The sequence below is a fragment of the Triplophysa dalaica genome, chromosome 4 (genome assembly GCF_015846415.1).
Source record: "Triplophysa dalaica isolate WHDGS20190420 chromosome 4, ASM1584641v1, whole genome shotgun sequence".
NCBI classification, from domain to species: domain Eukaryota; kingdom Metazoa; phylum Chordata; class Actinopteri; order Cypriniformes; family Nemacheilidae; genus Triplophysa; species Triplophysa dalaica.
In genome coordinates, this window is record NC_079545.1 from 28,542,949 (window position 1) to 28,563,856 (window position 20,908).

General features: G+C 41.5%; 1 protein-coding gene across 2 annotated transcripts in view; it reads left to right on the forward strand.

The window, feature by feature from the left end:
* The window catches only part of dcc (DCC netrin 1 receptor), a 192,328-nt gene that overhangs the window by 136,252 nt on the left and 35,168 nt on the right, over window positions 1-20,908 (forward strand). The window contains exons 11-19 of one of the 2 annotated variants that reach the window (XM_056745762.1): window positions 772-910; window positions 7,518-7,567; window positions 12,596-12,737; window positions 13,762-13,872; window positions 15,393-15,587; window positions 17,397-17,492; window positions 18,864-19,102; window positions 20,461-20,599; window positions 20,811-20,908. The exon at window positions 20,811-20,908 is cut by the window's right edge and continues 10 nt beyond it. In XM_056745762.1, coding sequence (XP_056601740.1) covers window positions 772-910; window positions 7,518-7,567; window positions 12,596-12,737; window positions 13,762-13,872; window positions 15,393-15,587; window positions 17,397-17,492; window positions 18,864-19,102; window positions 20,461-20,599; window positions 20,811-20,908 — 1,209 coding nt within the window. The remainder of the gene's footprint in view (window positions 1-771; window positions 911-7,517; window positions 7,568-12,595; window positions 12,738-13,761; window positions 13,873-15,392; window positions 15,588-17,396; window positions 17,493-18,863; window positions 19,103-20,460; window positions 20,600-20,810) is intronic. The other variant, XM_056745763.1, reaches the window with a different exon arrangement.

Consider the following 20,908-nt stretch of genomic DNA (forward strand, 5'->3'; position numbering starts at 1 on the left):
GTGGGATGGAGTAAGATCTAGTGAGACACTGTGGGATGGAGTAAGATCTAGTGAGACACTGTGGGATGGAGTAAGATCTAGTGAAACACTGTGGGATGGCGTGAGATGTAGTGAAACACTGTGGGATGGAGTAAGATCTAGTGAAACACTGTGGGATGTCGTGAGATCTAGTGAGACACTGTGGGATGGAGTAAGATCTAGTGAGACACTGTGGGATGGAGTAAGATCTAGTGAGACACTGTGGGATGGAGTAAGATCTAGTGAAACACTGTGGGATGGAGTAAGATCTAGTGAGACACTGTGGGATGGCGTGAGATCTAGTGAGACACTGTGGGATGGCGTGAGACGCTGTGAGATGGAGTAAGATCTAGTGAGACACTGTGGGATGGCGTGAGACGCTGTGAGATGGAGTAAGATCTAGTGAAACACTGTGGGATGGAGTAAGATCTAGTGAGACACTGTGGGATGGCGTGAGATGTAGTGAAACACTGTGGGATGGCGTGAGACGCTGTGAGAACCAGTGAGACGTGATTCAGTGTAAACTCTGCTGATTTCCAGTCATATGAGCAAACAGCACAGTATTCGTTAGTGACTGTGAGCTGTAGAACTGAGAGTGTTATTATTATAAAACACTTCTACAGTAAACAGATGGAGCAGGTAAAATACAATGAGCTCTGTGTGAGAGCGTTTGAGGTCACGCTGAGAGACAGGACGCAATTTCAATCAGAAGCAGGATTGTTTATTACAATCATTTTCATTTCTGTTTGTCAGAACGTGGAGGTTGTCGGTCAGAGCTACAGAATGGAGGGGCTGAAGAAGTTCACCGAATATTCTTTAAGAGTTCTGGCAGTAAACCGACACGGGCCGGGAATCTCCAACGAAGACATGCTCATCACGACCCTGTCAGACGGTAAGAAGAGTAAACTGACTCCACAGATTCTGTTCTTCATCAAACACTTGCCAAAATACTTGAAAATATTAGAAAATAAATATTAGTATAATCACATTCGCTCACAAAACGGGCAGTGATTCTGACCTCTATGATTGGCTTGATTCATATAATGAACCGATTCACTTGAGTGAGGTTTGGAGAGAGAGTGTTTGACTTCTGAATGATATAGTTCATCCAGATATCTGTGTTCATTTATTCCCCTCATGTGTTTATAAATCTGCATGTCAGTCTTTCTTCAGTGGAACACAGCAGAAGATATTTTGAGAAATGTTTTTTGAGCGGCTATCACTTTAAATGTCTAGCTTCAGTACTGAGTCAGTTTCTGTCAATCACACTGAAGGTCTTTGATTCATGTGTCTTTATATTAATATCGTCACAGAATATTTTCATAAGCAATGAAGTGAAAATCTCTTTGATTAATTGATGTGCATGTGTTTGATGCAAGTGTAATGGATTTTATGCGCTGTCACTCAACTCTGACAGTCTGACATGAGCCGTTTCAAATGTGCTTCATTCACGTGATGCTTCACTGAATCTTCACTGTACGGCTCACAATCTGCTCTGCCAATTCAATTAAACCACCGGATCGTCCAATGAGACTACACACACACACACGCGCGTGCACACACACCTACATACACACACACACACAGACGCACGCACACACACACACACACGATTGATCTGTGTGTCAGTAATTCATCACTGGTGTTCTTTAGATCATAAACTCATCTGTCCTCATTTCACCATCACTGAAAACTTCCAGAATCTGTCAGATGTTCTTCAAGAATTATGAGCTGAAGCTTTTGCACAACTCATCGTTTCTCAATTATAATGAGAGAGAGCAGAGAGAGAGAGGGAGAGAGAGAGAGAGAGAGAGAGAGAGGGAGAGAGAGAGAGAGAGAGAGAGAGAGGGAGAGAGCAGAGAGAGAGAGAGAGAGAGAGAGAGAGAGGGAGAGAGCAGAGAGAGAGAGAGAGAGAGAGAAGGAGAGAGAGAGAGAGAGAGAGAGAGAGACATGCAGACAGTTGAGATGGACAGGCTTTAGAGAGAGAGAGAGAGAAAGAGAGAGAGAGGGTTTCAAACTAAACAACGTGCCCCTAGAACACACCAAGAACTACACATATCTCTGTATAAACATTAATAACACCGGAAACTTAAACAAGGCTGTGAACGACCTGAGAGACAAGGCACGAAGAGCCTTTTACGCCATCAAAAAGAATATCAAAATTGACATCCCAACCGTAATCTGGTTGAAAATAATACAATCAATTATAGAACCAATGGCGCTGTATGGAAGTGAGGTTTGGGGTCCTCTCGCCCACCAAGACTTCACCAGATGGGACAAACACCCAATAGAGATTCTGCAAACAGAAATGTGTAAAAACATTCTACGGGTACAGAGAAAAACTCCAAACAACGCCTGCAGAGCAGAATTAGGACTGTATCCTCTAATCATTAAAATACAAAAAAGAGCTTTAAAATTCTACACACACCTTAAGAACAGCGACACAGACACACTCCATCACAAAGCCTTAAGTCATCAAGAGCTGAGCCCAGAGAGAAACCCCTTCATCCAACTGATCTCACAACTAACTCTACAACCCCAAACATGCCCAAGTCAACCCCAAACCCCAGCCAGACTAAACCAAATGATGAAAAGACAAAAAGAGAAATATCTCCAACACTGGACAGAAGTAACAGCTCAGCAAAGTAAACTGGAATGCTATCTGTCACTAAAGAGAGAATATAAAGTGTCAGAATACCTCACAAGCGTATCAGACCCTAAACTAAGAAAAGTGTTGAGCATGTACAGACTCAGTGATCACCAGCTCACTGTAGAGACGGGCAGACACAGACACACATGGACACCGAGAGAAGAGCGACTGTGTCCACACTGCACACACAATCAAGTGGAAACAGAGCTGCACTTTCTCCTCTCCTGTCCCAACTACACACACATCAGAGAAACATTCTTCCCCCAGTTTACAAACTTACACAAAGACTTTGACCAGTTTCAACAAAAGGACAAGATCTCATACATACTGGGAGAAAAGTCAAGAAGCTCAAACCTGCTGCAAGATATGTCAAGTCCTGCCACGACCAAAGAACAACCAGCACAACACAACACAACACTGACAGGACAACACACACAAACTGACACTGTCACCCTCATTGAGAACTTTAATTAAAACTCTTTTTCTGTTTATATTGAGATGTATATATATATAGATTTTTACTTATAGACTTTTAATTTTATTCTATCTTATTTTTGATCTTAATCTGTATTTCTGCATGTTTATATTTAATCTTGTGCTTTGGCAATGTACATTTTATTTTATCATGCCAATAAAGCTCCTTTGAATCTTGAATCTTGAATCTTGAATCTTGAATCTTGAGAGGGAGAGAGACATGCAGACAGTTGAGATGGACAGGCTTTAGAGAGAGAGAGAGAGAGAGAGAGAGAGAGACATGCAGACAGTTGAGATGGACAGGCTTTAGAGAGAGAGAGAAAGAGAGAGAGAGAGAGAGAGAGAGAGAGGGAGAGAGCAGAGAGAGAGAGGGAGAGAGAGAGAGAGAGAGAGAGAGAGAGAGGGAGAGAGCAGAGAGAGAGAGAGAGAGAGAGAGAGGGAGAGAGACATGCAGACAGTTGAGATGGACAGGCTTTAGAGAGAGAGAGAAAGAAGTCAAGAAGCTCAAACCTGGCTGCAAGATATGTCAAGTCCTGCCACGACCAAAGAACAAGCAGCACAACACAACACAACACTGACAGGACAACACACACAAACTGACACTGTCACCCTTATTGAGAACTTTAATTAAAACTGTTTTTCTGTTTATATTGAGATGTGTATATATATAGATTTTTACTTATAGACTTTTAATTTAATTCTATTTTATTTTTGATCTTAATCTGTATTTCTGCATGTTTATATTTAATCTTGTGCTTTGGCAATGTAAATTTTCTTTTATCATGCCAATAAAGCTCCTTTGAATCTTGAATCTTGAAAGAGAGAGAGAGAGAGAGAGAGAGAGGGAGAGAGCAGAGAGAGAGAGGGAGAGAGAGAGAGAGAGAGAGAGAGAGAGAGCAGAGAGAGAGAGACTTCAAAAAAGCTTTTGACTCAATCTGGCATGAGGGACTTTTTCTTCAGTTGATTCAATGCGGCATCGGAGGAAAAACCTACGACATCATCAAATCAATGTACACCAATAACACATTTGCAGTTAAAATTGGCAACAAGCACACAGACTTTCTCTCCCAGAGTCGTGGAGTGAGACAGGGCTGTAGTCTAAGTCCTACACTATTTAACATTTACATGAATGAATTAGCTGGAGCTCTAGAACAGTCACCAGCACCCGGCCCGACCTTACAAGACACCGAAGTGAAATGTCTCCTGTTTGCAGACGATCTGGTGCTGCTGTCACCCACAAAAGAAGGTCTACAGCAACATCTGGACACCCTGCACACTTTCTGCCAAACATGGGCCCTATCGGTTAACCTTAAGAAGACTCGAGTCATGATATTCCAAAAAAAGCCCAGTAGCCAAAATCAACATCAGCGTTTCAAACTAAACAACGTGCCCCTAGAACACACCAAGAACTACACATATCTTGGTATAAACATTAGTAACACCGGAAACTTAAACAAGGCTGTGAACGACCTGAGAGACAAGGCACGAAGAGCCTTTTACGCCATAAAAAAGAATATCAAAATTGACATCCCAACCGTAATCTGGTTGAAAATAATACAATCAATTATAGAACCAATCGCGCTGTATGGAAGTGAGGTTTGGGGTCCTCTCGCCAACCAAGAGTTCAGCAGATGGGACAAACACCCAATAGAGATTCTGCAAACAGAAATGTGTAAAAACATTCTACGGGTACAGAGAAAAACTCCAAACAACGCCTGCAGAGCAGAATTAGGACTGTATCCTCTAATCATTAAAATACAAAAAAGAGCTTTAAAATTCTACACACACCTTAAGAACAGCGACACAGACACACTCCATCACAAAGCCTTAAGTCATCAAGAGCTGAGCCCAGAGAGAAACCCCTTCATCCAACTGATCTCACAACTAACTCTACAACCCCAAACATGCCCAAGTCAACCCCAAACCCCAGCCAGACTAAACCAAATGATGAAAAGACAAAAAGAGAAATATCTCCAACACTGGACAGAAGCAACAGCTCAGCAAAGTAAAGTGGAATGCTATCTGTCACTAAAGAGAGAATATAAAGTGTCAGAATACCTCACAAGCGTATCAGACCCTAAACTAAGAAAAGTGTTGAGCATGTACAGACTCAGTGATCACCAGCTCACTGTAGAGACGGGCAGACACAGACACACATGGACACCGAGAGAAGAGCGACTGTGTCCACACTGCACACACAATCAAGTGGAAACAGAGCTGCACTTTCTCCTCTCCTGTCCCAACTACACACACATCAGAGAAACATTCTTCCCCCAGTTTACAAACTTACACAAAGACTTTGACCAGTTTCAACAAAAGGACAAGATCTCATACATACTGGGAGAAAAGTCAAGAAGCTCAAACCTGGCTGCAAGATATATCAAGTCCTGCCACGACCAAAGAACAACCAGCACAACACAACACAACACTGACAGGACAACACACACAAACTGACACTGTCACCCTTATTGAGAACTTTAATTAAAACTGTTTTTCTGTTTATATTGAGATGTATATATATATAGATTTTTACTTATAGACTTTTAATTTTATTCTATCTTATTTTTTATCTTAATCTGTATTTCTGCATGTTTATATTTAATCTTGTGCTTTGGCAATGTAAATTTTCTTTTATCATGCCAATAAAGCTCCTTTGAATCTTGAATCTTGAATCTTGAGAGAGAGAGAGAGAGGGAGAGAGCAGAGAGAGAGAGAGAGAGAGAGAGAGAGAAGGAGAGAGAGAGAGAGAGAGAGACATGCAGACAGTTGAGATGGACAGGCTTTAGAGAGAGAGAGAGAGAGGGAGAGAGAGAGAGAGAGAGAGAGAGAGGGAGAGAGCAGAGAGAGAGAGAGAGAGAGAGAGGGAGAGAGCAGAGAGAGAGAGAGAGAGAGAGAGAGAGAGAGAGAGAGAGGGAGAGAGAGAGAGAGAGAGAGAGAGAGAGAGGGAGAGAGCAGAGAGAGAGAGAGAGAGAGAGAGAGGGAGAGAGACATGCAGACAGTTGAGATGGACAGGCTTTAGAGAGAGAGAGAAAGAGAGAGAGAGAGAGAGAGAGAGAGAGGGAGAGAGCAGAGAGAGAGAGGGAGAGAGAGAGAGAGAGAGAGAGGGAGAGAGCAGAGAGAGAGAGAGAGAGAGAGAGAGGGAGAGAGCAGAGAGAGAGAGAGAGAGAGAGAGAGAGAAGGAGAGAGAGAGAGAGAGAGAGACATGCAGACAGTTGAGATGGACAGGCTTTAGAGAGAGAGAGAGATTCTATCCCAAATTTGAAATCAATTGCCCCGACTTCAGGAAATTAGACAACAATACACAACTCCAATATTTATTAGGAGAGAAACAGGATTGTATTTTACTAGCAGAACAATACATTGATGCCTGCCATAACAAAAGGGAGGAGTCGACCAATCAGTGATGCGCTCACAAACGTACACACACACATATAAAATGTTTTTGTTTCGTTTGTTGGTTTTGTTTCTTCTTAGATGTGTATTGTTTGATTTAATGTATATTGTTTGTTTTTCATCTGTTCTAGATGTACTGTACATGTTATAAATGCTTTGGCAATACATTGTAACAATTGTCATGCCAATAAAGCACATTTGAATTTGAATTTGAGAGAGAGAGAGGGAGAGAGACATGCAGACAGTTGAGATGGACAGGCTTTAGAGAGAGAGAGAGAGAGAGAGAGAGAGAGAGAGAGAGAGAGACATGCAGACAGTTGAGATGGACAGGCTTTAGAGAGAGCATGGGTTCAGCAGAAGAATACTGAATGATAATAGAGTTGATATATTTTATGATCATGTGACACAGTGATATACATCTGACTGTGCTGCTCAGACCGGCTGCCTTCTTTCATTTTACTCATTCAATCCCATCATGCTCTCTGTCTGAATCTTCTCTCTCATTCTGCTGATTTTCTCTCTTCACGTCACACTGCTGAGCATCAATCAATCCACAGTGTGTGTGTGTGTGTGTGTGTTTCTCTCTCAGTGTGTCCGTTTGTCATTGGCTGGATGTGTCGTGATATTACGTTTAGTGTGTCTGTAAGAGGCTGTGTGAAATTATTGCATGTCAGGTTGCATTAGAGGAGCTGCAGAATGTTTCAGATGTGCCCCCTTATTTTCCTGCTTCATTACGGCCTCTTGTGTCACACTAATGACATTGGGTGACTGTCTCGTACACACGCACGCACACACACACACACACACACTCTCTCTCGTACACACACACAGACACACAAACACTGTTGTGCTCTGTTAAATTGTGATTCTACAGATGAACTGATATAAATGACATAAATGAAGTATAAAGTGTTATTCTAGTATAGGACAGTGCAGTGTTGTCACTCACAGATGTTGTGTGTGTTTGTTGTGTTTTTCACAGTGCCGAGCGCTCCGCCACACAACATCTCACTGGAGGTGGTTTACTCACGGGTGAGTATCAGACATTCTGATCATTAACAGACTGGAGAACCTGCTGAGATCTTAGAAAACACTACACAAATACAGAGATGATCTCGCTGCTCATGAGAGAACACTCAAAAAAATGGACATGAAATGCGAATTTGAAATATTTTATTAGCTCTTTTTTTCGAATGCAGACCTTCTGTGAGGAAAAGCTGTTTACTTTCATTTGTTCATATTTGATTTCAGTTTCTTCACTGATCTTCATGTTATAGTGAATATATAGCTGTGGGACACATGAAGAGAACATATCAAATGTCCATGTGATCATCATTTCTGCATGTATTTGGTCCAGTGTTGAATTTTAACAAATTCAAACCTCAGTGACATGAAGTCATCCAACAGCATTGTGAAAGACTGACAGCATGACAAAACACATAAAAACTGTCTTAAAAATCTTATTTTTAAAAAATGCTTATCACATAAAAACATTTTTTTTTTAACTAAATACATGAGAGTTGTATTTCTTAAAATGAATCTGAACTTGTATTCTTCTGTTATTTTCACCTGTTTCTCCAGTTTGCATTTTCTGCGAATACATGCAAATAGAACGAGATTTTTATGAGAATTTTGAAAGAAATAGTGTCAGTAGTACACAGAATAAAACACAAATAGTATAAATAGTGAATTTTAAAATCTGAAAACTGCTTTTGAAATGCTCTTTTAATTTGTGGCGCGGCTGTATGTTTGCTGTTTTATAATCGTGTTGTTTTTAAAGCAAATGGTTCCAGTGACCGTGTTTAGCACTAAAGTATTTTACATTCTAATCATAAAAACATTTGAGCATTTGGTGAGAATTGCTGTGAAAGCTTTGCTCTTTTGTGTGAAACGGATGAGTAGACGCTCCAGCGGGCGCAGTGATGCATCATACTCGGACAGGGTCATTTTCACATGGAAACATTTTCATTTTTCACTTGAAAATTAAACTGTCTATTTGTGCAATATTTGCCGCACGGCCGCTTGTTATTAATGGATGATATCAGACAGATCGCTTCCAGAAATGAATGAAGCATCCAGAGGGGCAGGTCATGAAGCGACAGGATACTTCATCTGCATCCGTGCCAGCATCGTCTCTGGCCATCGCCATGACAACCTCTGATATATTTATCGATTTTATGAGTCGTTAACTTGTTTTTCTTTGGCTCATTCAGATTCAGTGGGGCGTTGGGAGAGATATTTCAAAATCTTGTTTTGTCTGGAAGAAGTTGAAACTAGATTCATCCAAACGTAATGGAGTCGTGACAGAAAACAAAAGGTTCTGCTCATGTTAACCTGCTCTTCACACACAACGTGCCTGAGATTCAGTCTGAAGATTTAGTTGAGGTGAAGAACAGACGCTGATATTGATCTGGATGATGTCGTTTGTCTGTCCATGGTTTGTGTTCTTTAATCAGTGAGTTGAAGACGTCTTGAGGTGCCGTTTACAGCTCACAGGTGAACTGAATAATAAAGTGAGTGAGTGAGTGAGTGAGTGAGTGAGTGAGAGAGTGAGAGAGTGAGAGAGAGATAGATAGAAAGAGAGAGTGAGTGAGTGAGTGAGTGAGTGAGTGAGTGAGTGAGTGAGAGAGAGTGAGAGAGAGATAGATAGATAGAAAGAGAGAGAGAGTGAGTGAGTGAGAGAGTGAGAGAGAGATAGATAGAAAGAGAGAGAGAGTGAGTGAGTGAGTGAGTGAGTGAGAGAGAGAGAGAGAGAGAGAGAGAGAGAGAGAGAGACAGAGAGAGAGAGAGAGAGAGTGAGTGAGTGAGTGAGTGAGAGAGAGAGAGAGAGAGAGAGAGAGAGAGAGACAGAGAGAGAGAGAGAGAGAGAGAGAGAGAGAGAGAGAGTGAGTGAGTGAGTGAGTGAGTGAGTGAGTGAGTGAGTGAGTGAGAGAGTGAGTGAGTGAGTGAGTGAGTGAGTGAGTGAGTGAGTGAGTGAGTGAGTGAGTGAGTGAGTGAGTGAGTGAGTGAGAGAGTGAGTGAGTGAGTGAGTGAGTGAGTGAGTGAGTGAGTGAGTGAGTGAGTGAGTGAGTGAGTGAGTGAGTGAGTGAGTGAGTGAGTGAGTGAGAGTGAGTGAGAGAGTGAGAGAGAGATAGATAGAAAGAGAGAGATAGAGAGATAGAGAGAGAGTGAGAGAGAGAGAGAGAGAGAGATAGAAAGAGAGAGATAGAGAGAGAGAGAGTGAGAGAGAGAGAGTGAGAGAGAGAGAGAGATAGAAAGAGAGAGATAGAGAGATAGAGAGATAGAGAGAGAGTGAGAGAGAGAGATAGAAAGAGAGAGATAGAGAGATAGAGAGAGAGAGAGAGAGAGAGAGAGATAGAAAGAGAGAGATAGAGAGATAGAGAGAGAGTGAGAGAGAGAGAGAGATAAAAAGAGAGAGATAGAGAGATAGAGAGAGAGTGAGAGAGAGAGAGAGGGATGTTCCTCTGAAACACTTTGAGTCTGAAGAGTATCGAGCGCTCAGATTTTCCACTGAGATTTTAAATCAAAGTGCTGGAGTGACGTTTAATGTGAAACTATGGGAGGCCGATTAGGGTGAAATACATTAAAACGCTTGCGTGTTTAAATGATACTTGCGCTGACATGTGAAACATTTCTGCTTATGTAACGGGGACCGCTGGCTTAACACAGAGTGCCGGTTCAAATACTCTGGCTACCGTTTGAAAAGCTAATTTAGTTTTGTATGAAACAGACGCTGTCCCACAACCAGTTGCACCTGCACAAAGGTAGTGCACGCATGCACTTGTGAGGGAGAGAGCGCAAATATTCATTGTGACCGGAAGTCGTTTCGTTGTTACCGGAAAACACTTTGTTGTCTCTTCGAACTCGTGTAATAAATGTAAACAATGAAGTATTTCTTATTATTGGTCACGGTTGGCTTTTTTATGTGTAATTATCAGCCTGTTATTGCTAACTATGACAAATTTTTTAATCAACCGCGCTTCCGTGTACACTGAAAAGACTTCCGGTCACACTGAAAAACTCGTGAATGCACTCTTGTGCAACATTATAAAGGCCGATGTTTCTGTTTCATAAATATTGAAGCAAATATGCTTTTCTAAAAGGAGCCGTTGTATACGGTTGTATTGCCCTATTTAAACATGTAAGTGCGCACGTTTTCAAAGTTTTTCGCCCTAATTGGCCATGTAAATGCACAAGTTTTTTTAATGTATTTCACCCTAATCGGCCTCCCATAAGAAACCTTTAAAGACCTTCAGTGTAAAGAAGCTTCTGTAGACAAACTCCAGCTCTCCACTTCTGTCTGGAGCTTACACACACACACACACATACACACACACGCACACAAACACATGCACAAGCACTCACACAAACGCACACAAACACGTACAATCACATACGTACACAAACACATGGACAAACACTCACACAAACACTCACACAAACGCACACAAACACGTACAAGCACACACAAACACACGCACAAACAAATAACATAAACACGCAGACACACACTCAGGCCCTCATGGCAGCACATTGCTCCGTGTGGATTTTCTGTTCTGCACAAGATAATGAACAGAGTAACACAGCCAGAATGATACTGCATAACACACACACTGTCTCTCTCTCTCTCTCTCTCTCTCTCAACCTTGTTTTTTCGGCTGCTCTGTAATCAATTAACATTATAATTAACATTATGCACCTAAACCCATGAACAAGTGGCAGCAAATGTTAATGAATGCAGTCATCGCATTACAGCGCTCACAGAATGTGCAGCAGCGGCGAATGTGTGCACTTCATCGTGCGGGGCTGGAAGGTGTTAACACACACCTGAACCCATCACGCTCCAGTGAGATCTGGCGCTGGATTGTTGTTAGCCCTCACAAGAGACAAAGCACAACACGGGGAGATGCGCTAGCGTTTGGCAGTGGTGTGGTGTGAATTTTAATTGCTTTATTTGCATGTTAACTGGCTCTCTGTGGCTTCAGCCCGCACACAGATGGCGTCAACCACACAATGTCACTGAGCATATGATGACATTCCTACACACACTTTATATCCATTTCACCCTGAACACAGGCCAGTGTGTGTGTCTGTGTGTGCGCATGCATGTTTGTGTGCATACATGGGTGCATGTCCATGCGTGTTTGTTTGTTTGTGTGTGTGCGTGCGCGCACGTGTGTGCATCAATGTGTGCATGCGAGTGTGTGCGTCCATGTTTGTGTGTGCGTGCGTGTGTTCGCGTGTGAGTGAGTGTGCATGTGTGTGTGTGAGAGTGTGTTTGGGCGTGTGTGTGTGATTACGCTGGGTGTCGTTCAGATCCACCCGTCACTGCAGAGATTTTGTTTATCTGGTGGCCTTACACACTGAAGAGCCGTCAAATCAATTAATTTCTCTCTGCGCTTTAGTGAACGATTAAATGTCTTCCTCTGCATAATTCATGAGCGTCCATGCAGAATAGTCATGGGTGGAAAGATGGGTGTTGAAAGGCAATAAAATGTGTTTTCCGGGACATTAGCGGTTTAACACGGCCGAGCGTGCTGCTGTTTATCACAATATTCTGATCTTCTCTGTTCAATGACAATATTCGCTGTTGGCACAACATTCAGCATGAAGACTATAATCACAATATCACATCTTATAATAAATCTGTCACTGAATGATAAAATATTACAGGAATATATTCCTGAAGTGTTGTTCTTCTGTCCCTGACATGTTTACTTCACATTTGTGATGTTGGATGTTAGTAATAGCGCTGATGGGATTTTTGATTCATTGCAGTGATTTGGTTCTTTGAGCGTGCGATTATGTTTTATGAGCGAGTCGTTGAATCTAAGGGCACGACGTGACTCCTTTATCATTAGATTAATTGACGGAAGGAAGAACAACAATAATACACACGCTGCATCAGTCTAGTTGTTGGTGAGAAATCATGAAGGTTTTCAGCAGAAATGAATGTTTTTGTCAGATATGTGTTCAAGCTGGGTATGTGTTTGTTGTACTGGTTTTGTGTGTCTTCAGACAGTTGTCAGGAGTTGTGATGTGAATGTGTTTGTGTGACAGAGCATCAAGGTGAGCTGGCAGCCGCCGCCTGCACACGCTCAGAACGGCTTCATCACGGGATATAAGATCCGACACCGCAAAACCGGCCGGCGAGGAGAACAAGAGGCGCTGGAACCCAATAACCTGTGGTACCTGTTTACAGGCGAGTCCATGACCCTTCATCATAAACCATCTTTACTGTTAGGCAGAGCCATTGAGAGAGAGAGTTGCATCAACTTTGTTGAGTCCAATGGGACGGTTCATGAAGGCTCTCCATAGTTCCCGGAAGTTACTAGCTCATGGAGCTGCGATTAAATAGAGCAACTGAGGTAAACTTTTAACCTGTTTAAATATAAAAGCCATATATGAATAAAAAATGAAAGAATTAAAGCATTTAAAGAGAAATCATAACTTCCTGGAACTATCTGAAGGCTCCATGAATCATGGGACGCTCCAGCACTTTGGACTTCCGTTGACCAAACTCTCTCTCAATGGCTCTGCTGTCAGGGAACCGTTTTATGTTAATGAGCTGTGTTGTAATTGGCTGACCTCTCTCTGACTCTTCACAATGATTGTCACACTAATTGAGTTTGAATAAATGTTTGATGTTGTTTTTTATGGAGAGGAAGTTTTGACATCATACATCAAAGTCTCATTTCAGGAGAACAAGAGAAATGTTGTTTTTCATCATATGAGAGATGGAAACATGACCGAGCAGCCGTTCCTATCATTTGCTGACTGTACACTATTGAGTGGATGAGTCTTGTGTTGTGTGTGTATCTGAACATCATCACATGATTTTAGACAAAAAACACATGTACAGCACAACATGACACACCAGCGCTGGATATTCTGTCCCGCAGGCAGACACACGTCTGATCTATTTATTACAATTATGCTTCATTCAGATGAATTTAGCTGAGAATGATATTCATTTCCATTATTCCTCTGATATACATCTCTCTCTCGGTCTCATTCTGGGATTCATTTTACACTAGCGTTCATGCGTGTTTTGTTAATTCCGTCACTTCAGGGGATGTATGATTGACAGCTCTCTGTTATCTTCATCTCAGCACACGATGGAAATTCTCCTGGATCTGTTCAACTCACGTTTATCTCTCCACCGCCAGCGTTTACTCATTACACATGCAAATCATCTCAGGCTCTGTTGTTTTCTTCTTGTTCAGGGTTAGAGAAAGGAAGTCAATACAGCTTCCAGGTGGCGGCCATGACGGTTAACGGCACCGGACCCATCAGTGAATGGTACACGGCTGAGACGCCAGAGAACGACCTTGATGGTGAATGTGCTTAAAAACACACACACATGTACATCACAAGATCACATCACTGACATCATCATGAGCTGATGCGTCTGCAGGTGAAGAGAAAGTGTGTGTCTCACAGAACAACACACGGTGTGAAGCTAAAAGCATTGTTCACTTCATAATGAATGATGAAGTCTTTGACATTTGCTGTTCCTTTCATCTGAGAATGTAAAACCTCACACACTCTCTGTCAATAGAAGACTTCTGAACGCTACCAATCCGCTTGAGCAGATCAAAAACAAGACATGATGTTCACACAGCTCTGAGAGGTTTATGAATGATGAGGGGATAGTGCTTTCATTTGCCAATAACAGCCTGAAGGGATGAACTCTTCTTCTTCATATGAGAGCTGCTGAAACAGCCCAACAGAACACAAGACTAATGATTTACACAAGATGTGAGAGAGAGAGAGAGAGAGAGAGAGAGAGAGTGTGAGAGAGAGAGAGAGAGAGAGAGAGGGGAGAGAGATGAGATGAGATGAGATGAGGTGAGATGAGAGAGAGAGAGAGAGAGAGTGTGAGAGAGAGAGCGAGAGAGAGAGAGAGAGAGAGAGAGAGAGATGAGATGAGATGAGATGAGATGAGATGAGATGAGATGAGATGAGCTGAGCTGAGATGAGGTGAGGTGAGGTGAGATGAGATGAGATGAGATAGAGAGAGAGAGAGAGAGAGAGAGAGAGAGAGAGAGAGAGAGAGAGAGAAAAGTCAAGAAGCTCAAACCTGCTGCAAGATATGTCAAGTCCTGCCACGACCAAAGAACAACCAGCACAACACAACACAACACTGACAGGACAACACACACAAACTGACACTATCACCCTCATTGAGAACTTTAATTAAAACTGTTTTTCTGTTTATATTGAGATGTATATATATATAGATTTTTACTTATAGACTTTTAATTTTATTCTATCTTATTTTTGATCTTAATCTGTATTTCTGCATGTTTATATTTAATCTTGTGCTTTGGCAATGTAAATTTTATTTTATCATGCCAATAAAGCTCCTTTGAATCTTGAATCTTGAATCTTGAGAGAGAGATGAGATGAGATGAGATAGAGAGAGAGAGAGAGAGAGAGAGAGAGAGAGGAGAGAGAGATGAGATGAGATGAGATGAGATGAGGTGAGATGAGAGAGAGAGAAAGAGAGAGTGTGAGAGAGAGAGCGAGAGAGAGAGAGAGAGAGAGAGAGAGATGAGATGAGATGAGATGAGATGAGATTTGGTGAGGCGAGACGAGACGAGACGAGATGAGAGACAGAGTCGGAGGACAGTACACACAGACAGGACATCACAATGATCCTCATGAGTGTAGCACACACATCATTGATACATCACTCTCTTCCTCCTGATCACAGATCAGTACATTAAAACACTTTAGGACACTTGATAGAGTCTAAAGATGTCATGTTCTGCAGCATGAACTTCACACTTCTCTTGTAAATAACGTTGACTATTTCTCATCAGAATGTGGATTGTCTTGGTTTGTGTCGCAGAAACTCAAGTTCCCAATCAGCCGAGTTCTCTTCACGTGCGTCCGCTGCCCAACAGCATCATCATGAGCTGGACCCCCCCGCTGAACCCCAACATCTTAGTGCGGGGTTACATCATTGGTTATGGAGTGGGGAGCCCGTACGCTGACACTGTGAGAGTGGACAGTAAACAACGCTACTACTCCATTGAGAACTTAGGTGAGTCTGTGTAGTATCGCTCATTCTGTCTCACATCGTCTCATTCTGTCTCATATGGTCTTATTCTGTCACACTTTATCTCATTCTGTCTCGCATCCTCTCAATCTGCGTCCCATCTCATTCTGTCTAACATGATCATATTATGTCTCGCATCCTCTCATTCTGTCTCGCATAATCTCAATTTGTCTCATATCGTATAATTATCTCTCATATCATCTCATTCTGTCTCAGATCATCTCATTTTTTATCACATCGTAATATTCTGTCTCACATTATCTCATCATACAAGTTTCTGCTGCATTCAAAGCTGTCATACTTTTCTCATCCCTTTACAAAACCTTGTATGTCAGCCAATGACAGCTCTCAGCTGCAGTGATGTCATTGTAATATTTTCATGCTAAATTGTGATTGGTCTCATTTATATTTCTATATATATCTTATATTTCTACGTCTCTGTTTCTCTCCACGTGGAGGTGAGATCTTGACTTTATTCTCAACTGTTAGACTTTATAGTGACATACAGCAGTCAGTACTCACAGGGGCTGATGGGACTGCTAACCTAATCTACATACCTGTGTGTGTGTGTGTGAGTGAGTGCCTGTGTGCGTGCATGCGTGTGTGCGTGCGTGCGTGTGTGTGTGTGTGTGTGTGCGTGCGTGTGTGAGTACATGTGTGTTTAATAGCTCAGGTTAACAAAGCTGATGTAGATGAATGTTCTATGATTAAGTGTGTGTTTCGAGTCATGTCCTCATGTGACACACACACACACACACACACATTAATGACATCAGTCTCTGAGGAATTCATTGATTTCACCTCAACACTCTCATTATGTGTAGTATGAGAGGATATCGTGTGATGAGGGCTGGTGTAATTTGATTGGAGACGTGTAAATGAAAGTGAATAAAGACGATTGCTGGGTCAGTGTGAGATATGATTCGAGTCTGACGAGGTGAAGTTTATCATGAGTGTGATGATGTTACTGTACAGTCAGATGATGGACGAGTGTGTGGGATTCTGACATCAGTGTTAGTCTATACGATATTAATGTTAAATGTTTCCTTGTCTCACTTGCGGTTCTTTTATTGTTATAAGTGTAATTGATAAAAGATGATTGGTAAGGAGGAGATGATGACGCAGCGCTGATCTCAGTAATGATGATGTATTTGAGAGTCTAATGTGCTTTATTTACTTTGAACTGACATTGTAAACGGTCATACAATATTTCTGTTCAATCTAAACGTGTGGTGTAGAGGAAATAAAACATTGTGTGACACGAGTCAGAAGAACACATGGCAGAGATGAATATCTAATGAATCATGCGTGAGTGATGGACAGATCAAACGCTCAAACATGTCTGATGATGGTTCTGTGTTTACTGTGCTGAAGGTGAGTGGAGGTGACGCTCTCATCTTCTCACATCACTGCAGTCTTTCAGTCCGGGTGATTTGGTCTCTCTTTTGTTGCTCTGGATAGAAATAAGGCCACGTCCTCATCAATGTTTCACATGAGATCCTCAGGTAACCATGGCAGCGCTGATATTGAACCAGGAGCAGTGATGAGGACGACTCACTGAGACCAAAGCTCTTAAAAGATCTTTTTCTTTCACTTCAGAGATTTAATGCAGATTTGCCTTTAATATAATAATAATCAGATAAAAATAATCAGATTTCTGTCCTTCAGTCCCATTATTTAACACATTTATACCGTACGAAAAGTGTGTGTTTTTATTCTAATGAACCATCTGATGTTTAACTGCGTTCCTGCCGTGTTGTCATGTTTTTGTGTTTGTTTTTGTTTTGTTTGCAGAGCCCAGTTCACATTACGTCATTTCTTTGAAGGCCTTTAATAACGCTGGTGAAGGAGTTCCTCTGTATGAAAGCGCCGTCACCAGATCCATGACAGGTACATCACATTCATGTGTTGTCTGTAGAGTTCCTGCAGAGGATTGTGTTAAAAACACTGAGTTCACACACACACACACACACACACACACTGAAAACATGAACAGCTTTAGTGTCTGTCAAATACATTTGTGTAAATCTTGATAAATGCTTGTACAGTTACTGCTGTGCGAATGAATACACACACACACAATTCATTCTGATGTAATTCATTATGTGAAACCTTTCAATTATTACACTTGACAGTAACATCTGATCACTGTGATGTCATGAAAAAAGACGCTGCTGCTGTAGTTAAAAAAAAGCATTCAGGACTTCTTTTAAAAACACGGTTTACTTCACAGGATTATAATGTAAAACAGACACTAGAAGCTTTAAAAAGGAAGTCAAGTGTGAACACGGCCTTAAAAAGTATAAACGTGCATTTGTGGCATTAACGGTCACTCTTCACCAGCTGATTCTAATCAGACGCTTGATTTGCGCTGTAATATGGGCAATAGTGAGGAAACGAGTGTGTACACTCAAAATCAGAATGCATTGTGGGTAAAAAGTAGTAAACGTATGTAGGGAAAGAGTCAGAATTCGGACAACACTACAAAATGGCAGACAACTGATATAGTGCACTATATAGGAGATAAAGAGCGTATTCAGACACAGCTACTCTCTTTCATGAACAGTATTCTCACTGGATGTTGATGATGTGTGTGTGTGTGTGTGTGTGGACTTGTTTTTATATGTTAGTGGGGACCAAAACCTGAACGCACACCAACTGATGGGGACTCGTGTCACTTTGAGACCAAAATGAAGGTCCCCACGGGTACAAAAGCTTATAAAAAAAACGATCATTTTTGAAAATCTAAAAATGCTTAAAGTTTTGTATGATCTTTAGGTTTAGAGGAAAAAATATACACTTTGTGCAGTATACAACTCATAACACCTATGGACTGTCCCCACGGAGATAATAAAACATACATAATGTGTGTGTGTGTGTGTGTGTGCACGTGTTTGTACGTGCGAGTGTGTGTGATGAAAAGGTAGATTATGTGTTAGTTGTGCGTCCGTTGTCGCTCAGGTCAGACTGTAGATGAATGTTTACGGTGTGAATCTCTGGCTCATATTTCACTCCTGTTCTAGAAATGATGTTTGTGATTATTTACTGGTGAATATGGGACGTGAGATTCACTCGCTAGTGTTTCTGACTTTCACTTTGAACTGTGTGTGTCACACTATCTAGTGTACTCAATGTTCTTCTGTCTCCTGTTTCCTCTCTCACTTCATTCTCCTTCATTTGATTTATCTCCTCTCATCTGCTGCATGTGACACCGCGTCATCAACATCGCTCATGTACATGTGTGAATGCGTGTGGACGCAGACCCCTCAGATCCATCAGACGATGATTTGTTCCATCTGTTTGACAAATTCCCTACCCCCATCCCAGATACCTCCACTCCCATGATTCCTCCAGTAGGTGTGCAGGCGGTGGCGCTCACCTCAGACTCGGTGCGGGTCAGTTGGGCTGATAACTCCATCCCCAAAAACCAGAAGATCTCCGAGGTCCGCTACTATTCTGTTAAGTGGAAGACCAGTCACTCCACCAGCGGAAAATATAAGGTCAATATGACAGAGGGCTTTTACTGCATAGCAATTCCTTTCTAGTGCTGTATCACAGTTATCAATCTCAACAGTGTCGTGAGGGTGGTTTAAAGTAAACATATATGATGCTCTAATAGAAAATGTGTTGGTAGTAAGAGCCGTAGACATACAGTACATAGATGCCACTTTAACAGCTGTTTCTATGGTCTGCTGTACACAAGCCATCCTACATATAGTATTGACAAGCACCCTGCAAGACAAACGCATTCGCTAACAGGACGATTAAAACCTACAAGATTGAGTTCATACACATACAAAAACACAAAGTCACACACTGTCACATATGTAAAGTCAGCAGAGAATGTGAACGCTGACCGTAACTGAAATGTTGACTGTTCCAAGATGGCGGACCCTGGATGTGTCTGGATTGCTCAAATGTGGCATCTGTGTGTACATATCAATGCTTATAGATAAAAGCATCTGCCAAATGAATAAATGTAAAATGTTATAGCTACATGCATAGATATATATATATAACTAGATGCTGGCTCCAGGCACGTGTCCGCCTGGAGCCCATTTAAAATGGAATAATCTTTCGTTGTTGTCATGTGTTGTGTGTAGCAGATATTATGTTTGACTGTAAACAACAATGATGATGTTTTTATAATCAAACACAGTCGACTAGATCTTGAGTGTTAACAGATTCACTCGCGCTGTTCCAATATGGTGGAAGACCGACAGATGTTAATGCGACGTCTAGTTCTTTTTTTTATTTTTATTGAGCTATACCTAAGAAAAACAAGAAGAAATGTTCACATACAAGCATAAATTAAGTGAAGAATTTTCATATGCAAAGTTACAGTGCATACAGGATGTATGCAAGTATGTTCCATATCATCACCATAGAACATAGAAAAAAATGAAATGTACAAAAGTAAAGAGAAAGAGAAGAAAAAATAAACATGAGGCTAAGAAATGAAATCATTTATCAGTTACAGAATATAAAGTGTTAATAGCTTTCTTATTTAAAGAATGTGAAATAGAGTGCAGGTATAAGACCAGAAATAATGGCTCATTATTGGAGAATTTATACTTATGTTAGTAAAATGTACAGATATATATTTTTGAATTCACAATAAAGCAAACAGAGTCATTATATCCCTTAAATAATATCCTTAAAAGTTAATGAAAAACCACTCTCAATATTCTCATTAAGAAATGAGCTAATATCTTTCCCAACTTCTTCAGTATAATGACATGGCGGCATCTAGTTATTGATATCTATGGCTACATGATTAGTGACATCATTCAGAGCTCTGTGATGTCACAGTTTCACAGCTCATGAACTAACAGAGTGTGTCAATGTGTGTGTGTAGTCAGCAGACACTACAGCACTGAGTCACACGGTCACGGGTCTGAAGCCCAACACCATGTATGAGTTCTCAGTGATGGTCACTAAAGGACGGAAGTCCAGCACATGGAGTATGACAGCACACGCCACCACATATGAAGCAGGTACACGTGTTTCTCTCTCTTCTCTCATGACACGATACACATGTTTGTGTGTGTACAGTCTTTAAGATCTAATCACAGATGTTTTGTTGTCAGAGAGCGTAAAGAGCTGGTGGTCATCATTATCAGTGTGTGTTTGATTCTCATGACTAATGTGACTTGTGTTCAGGATCACATTGGTCTTTCTCTCTCTAACATCTCTCTGTTGTCTCAGCTCCAAGCTCCGCCCCCAAGGATCTGACTGTGATTGGCCGAGAGGGACGACCGAGAGCTATTCTCATCAGCTGGCAGCCGCCGCTGGAGGCAAACGGA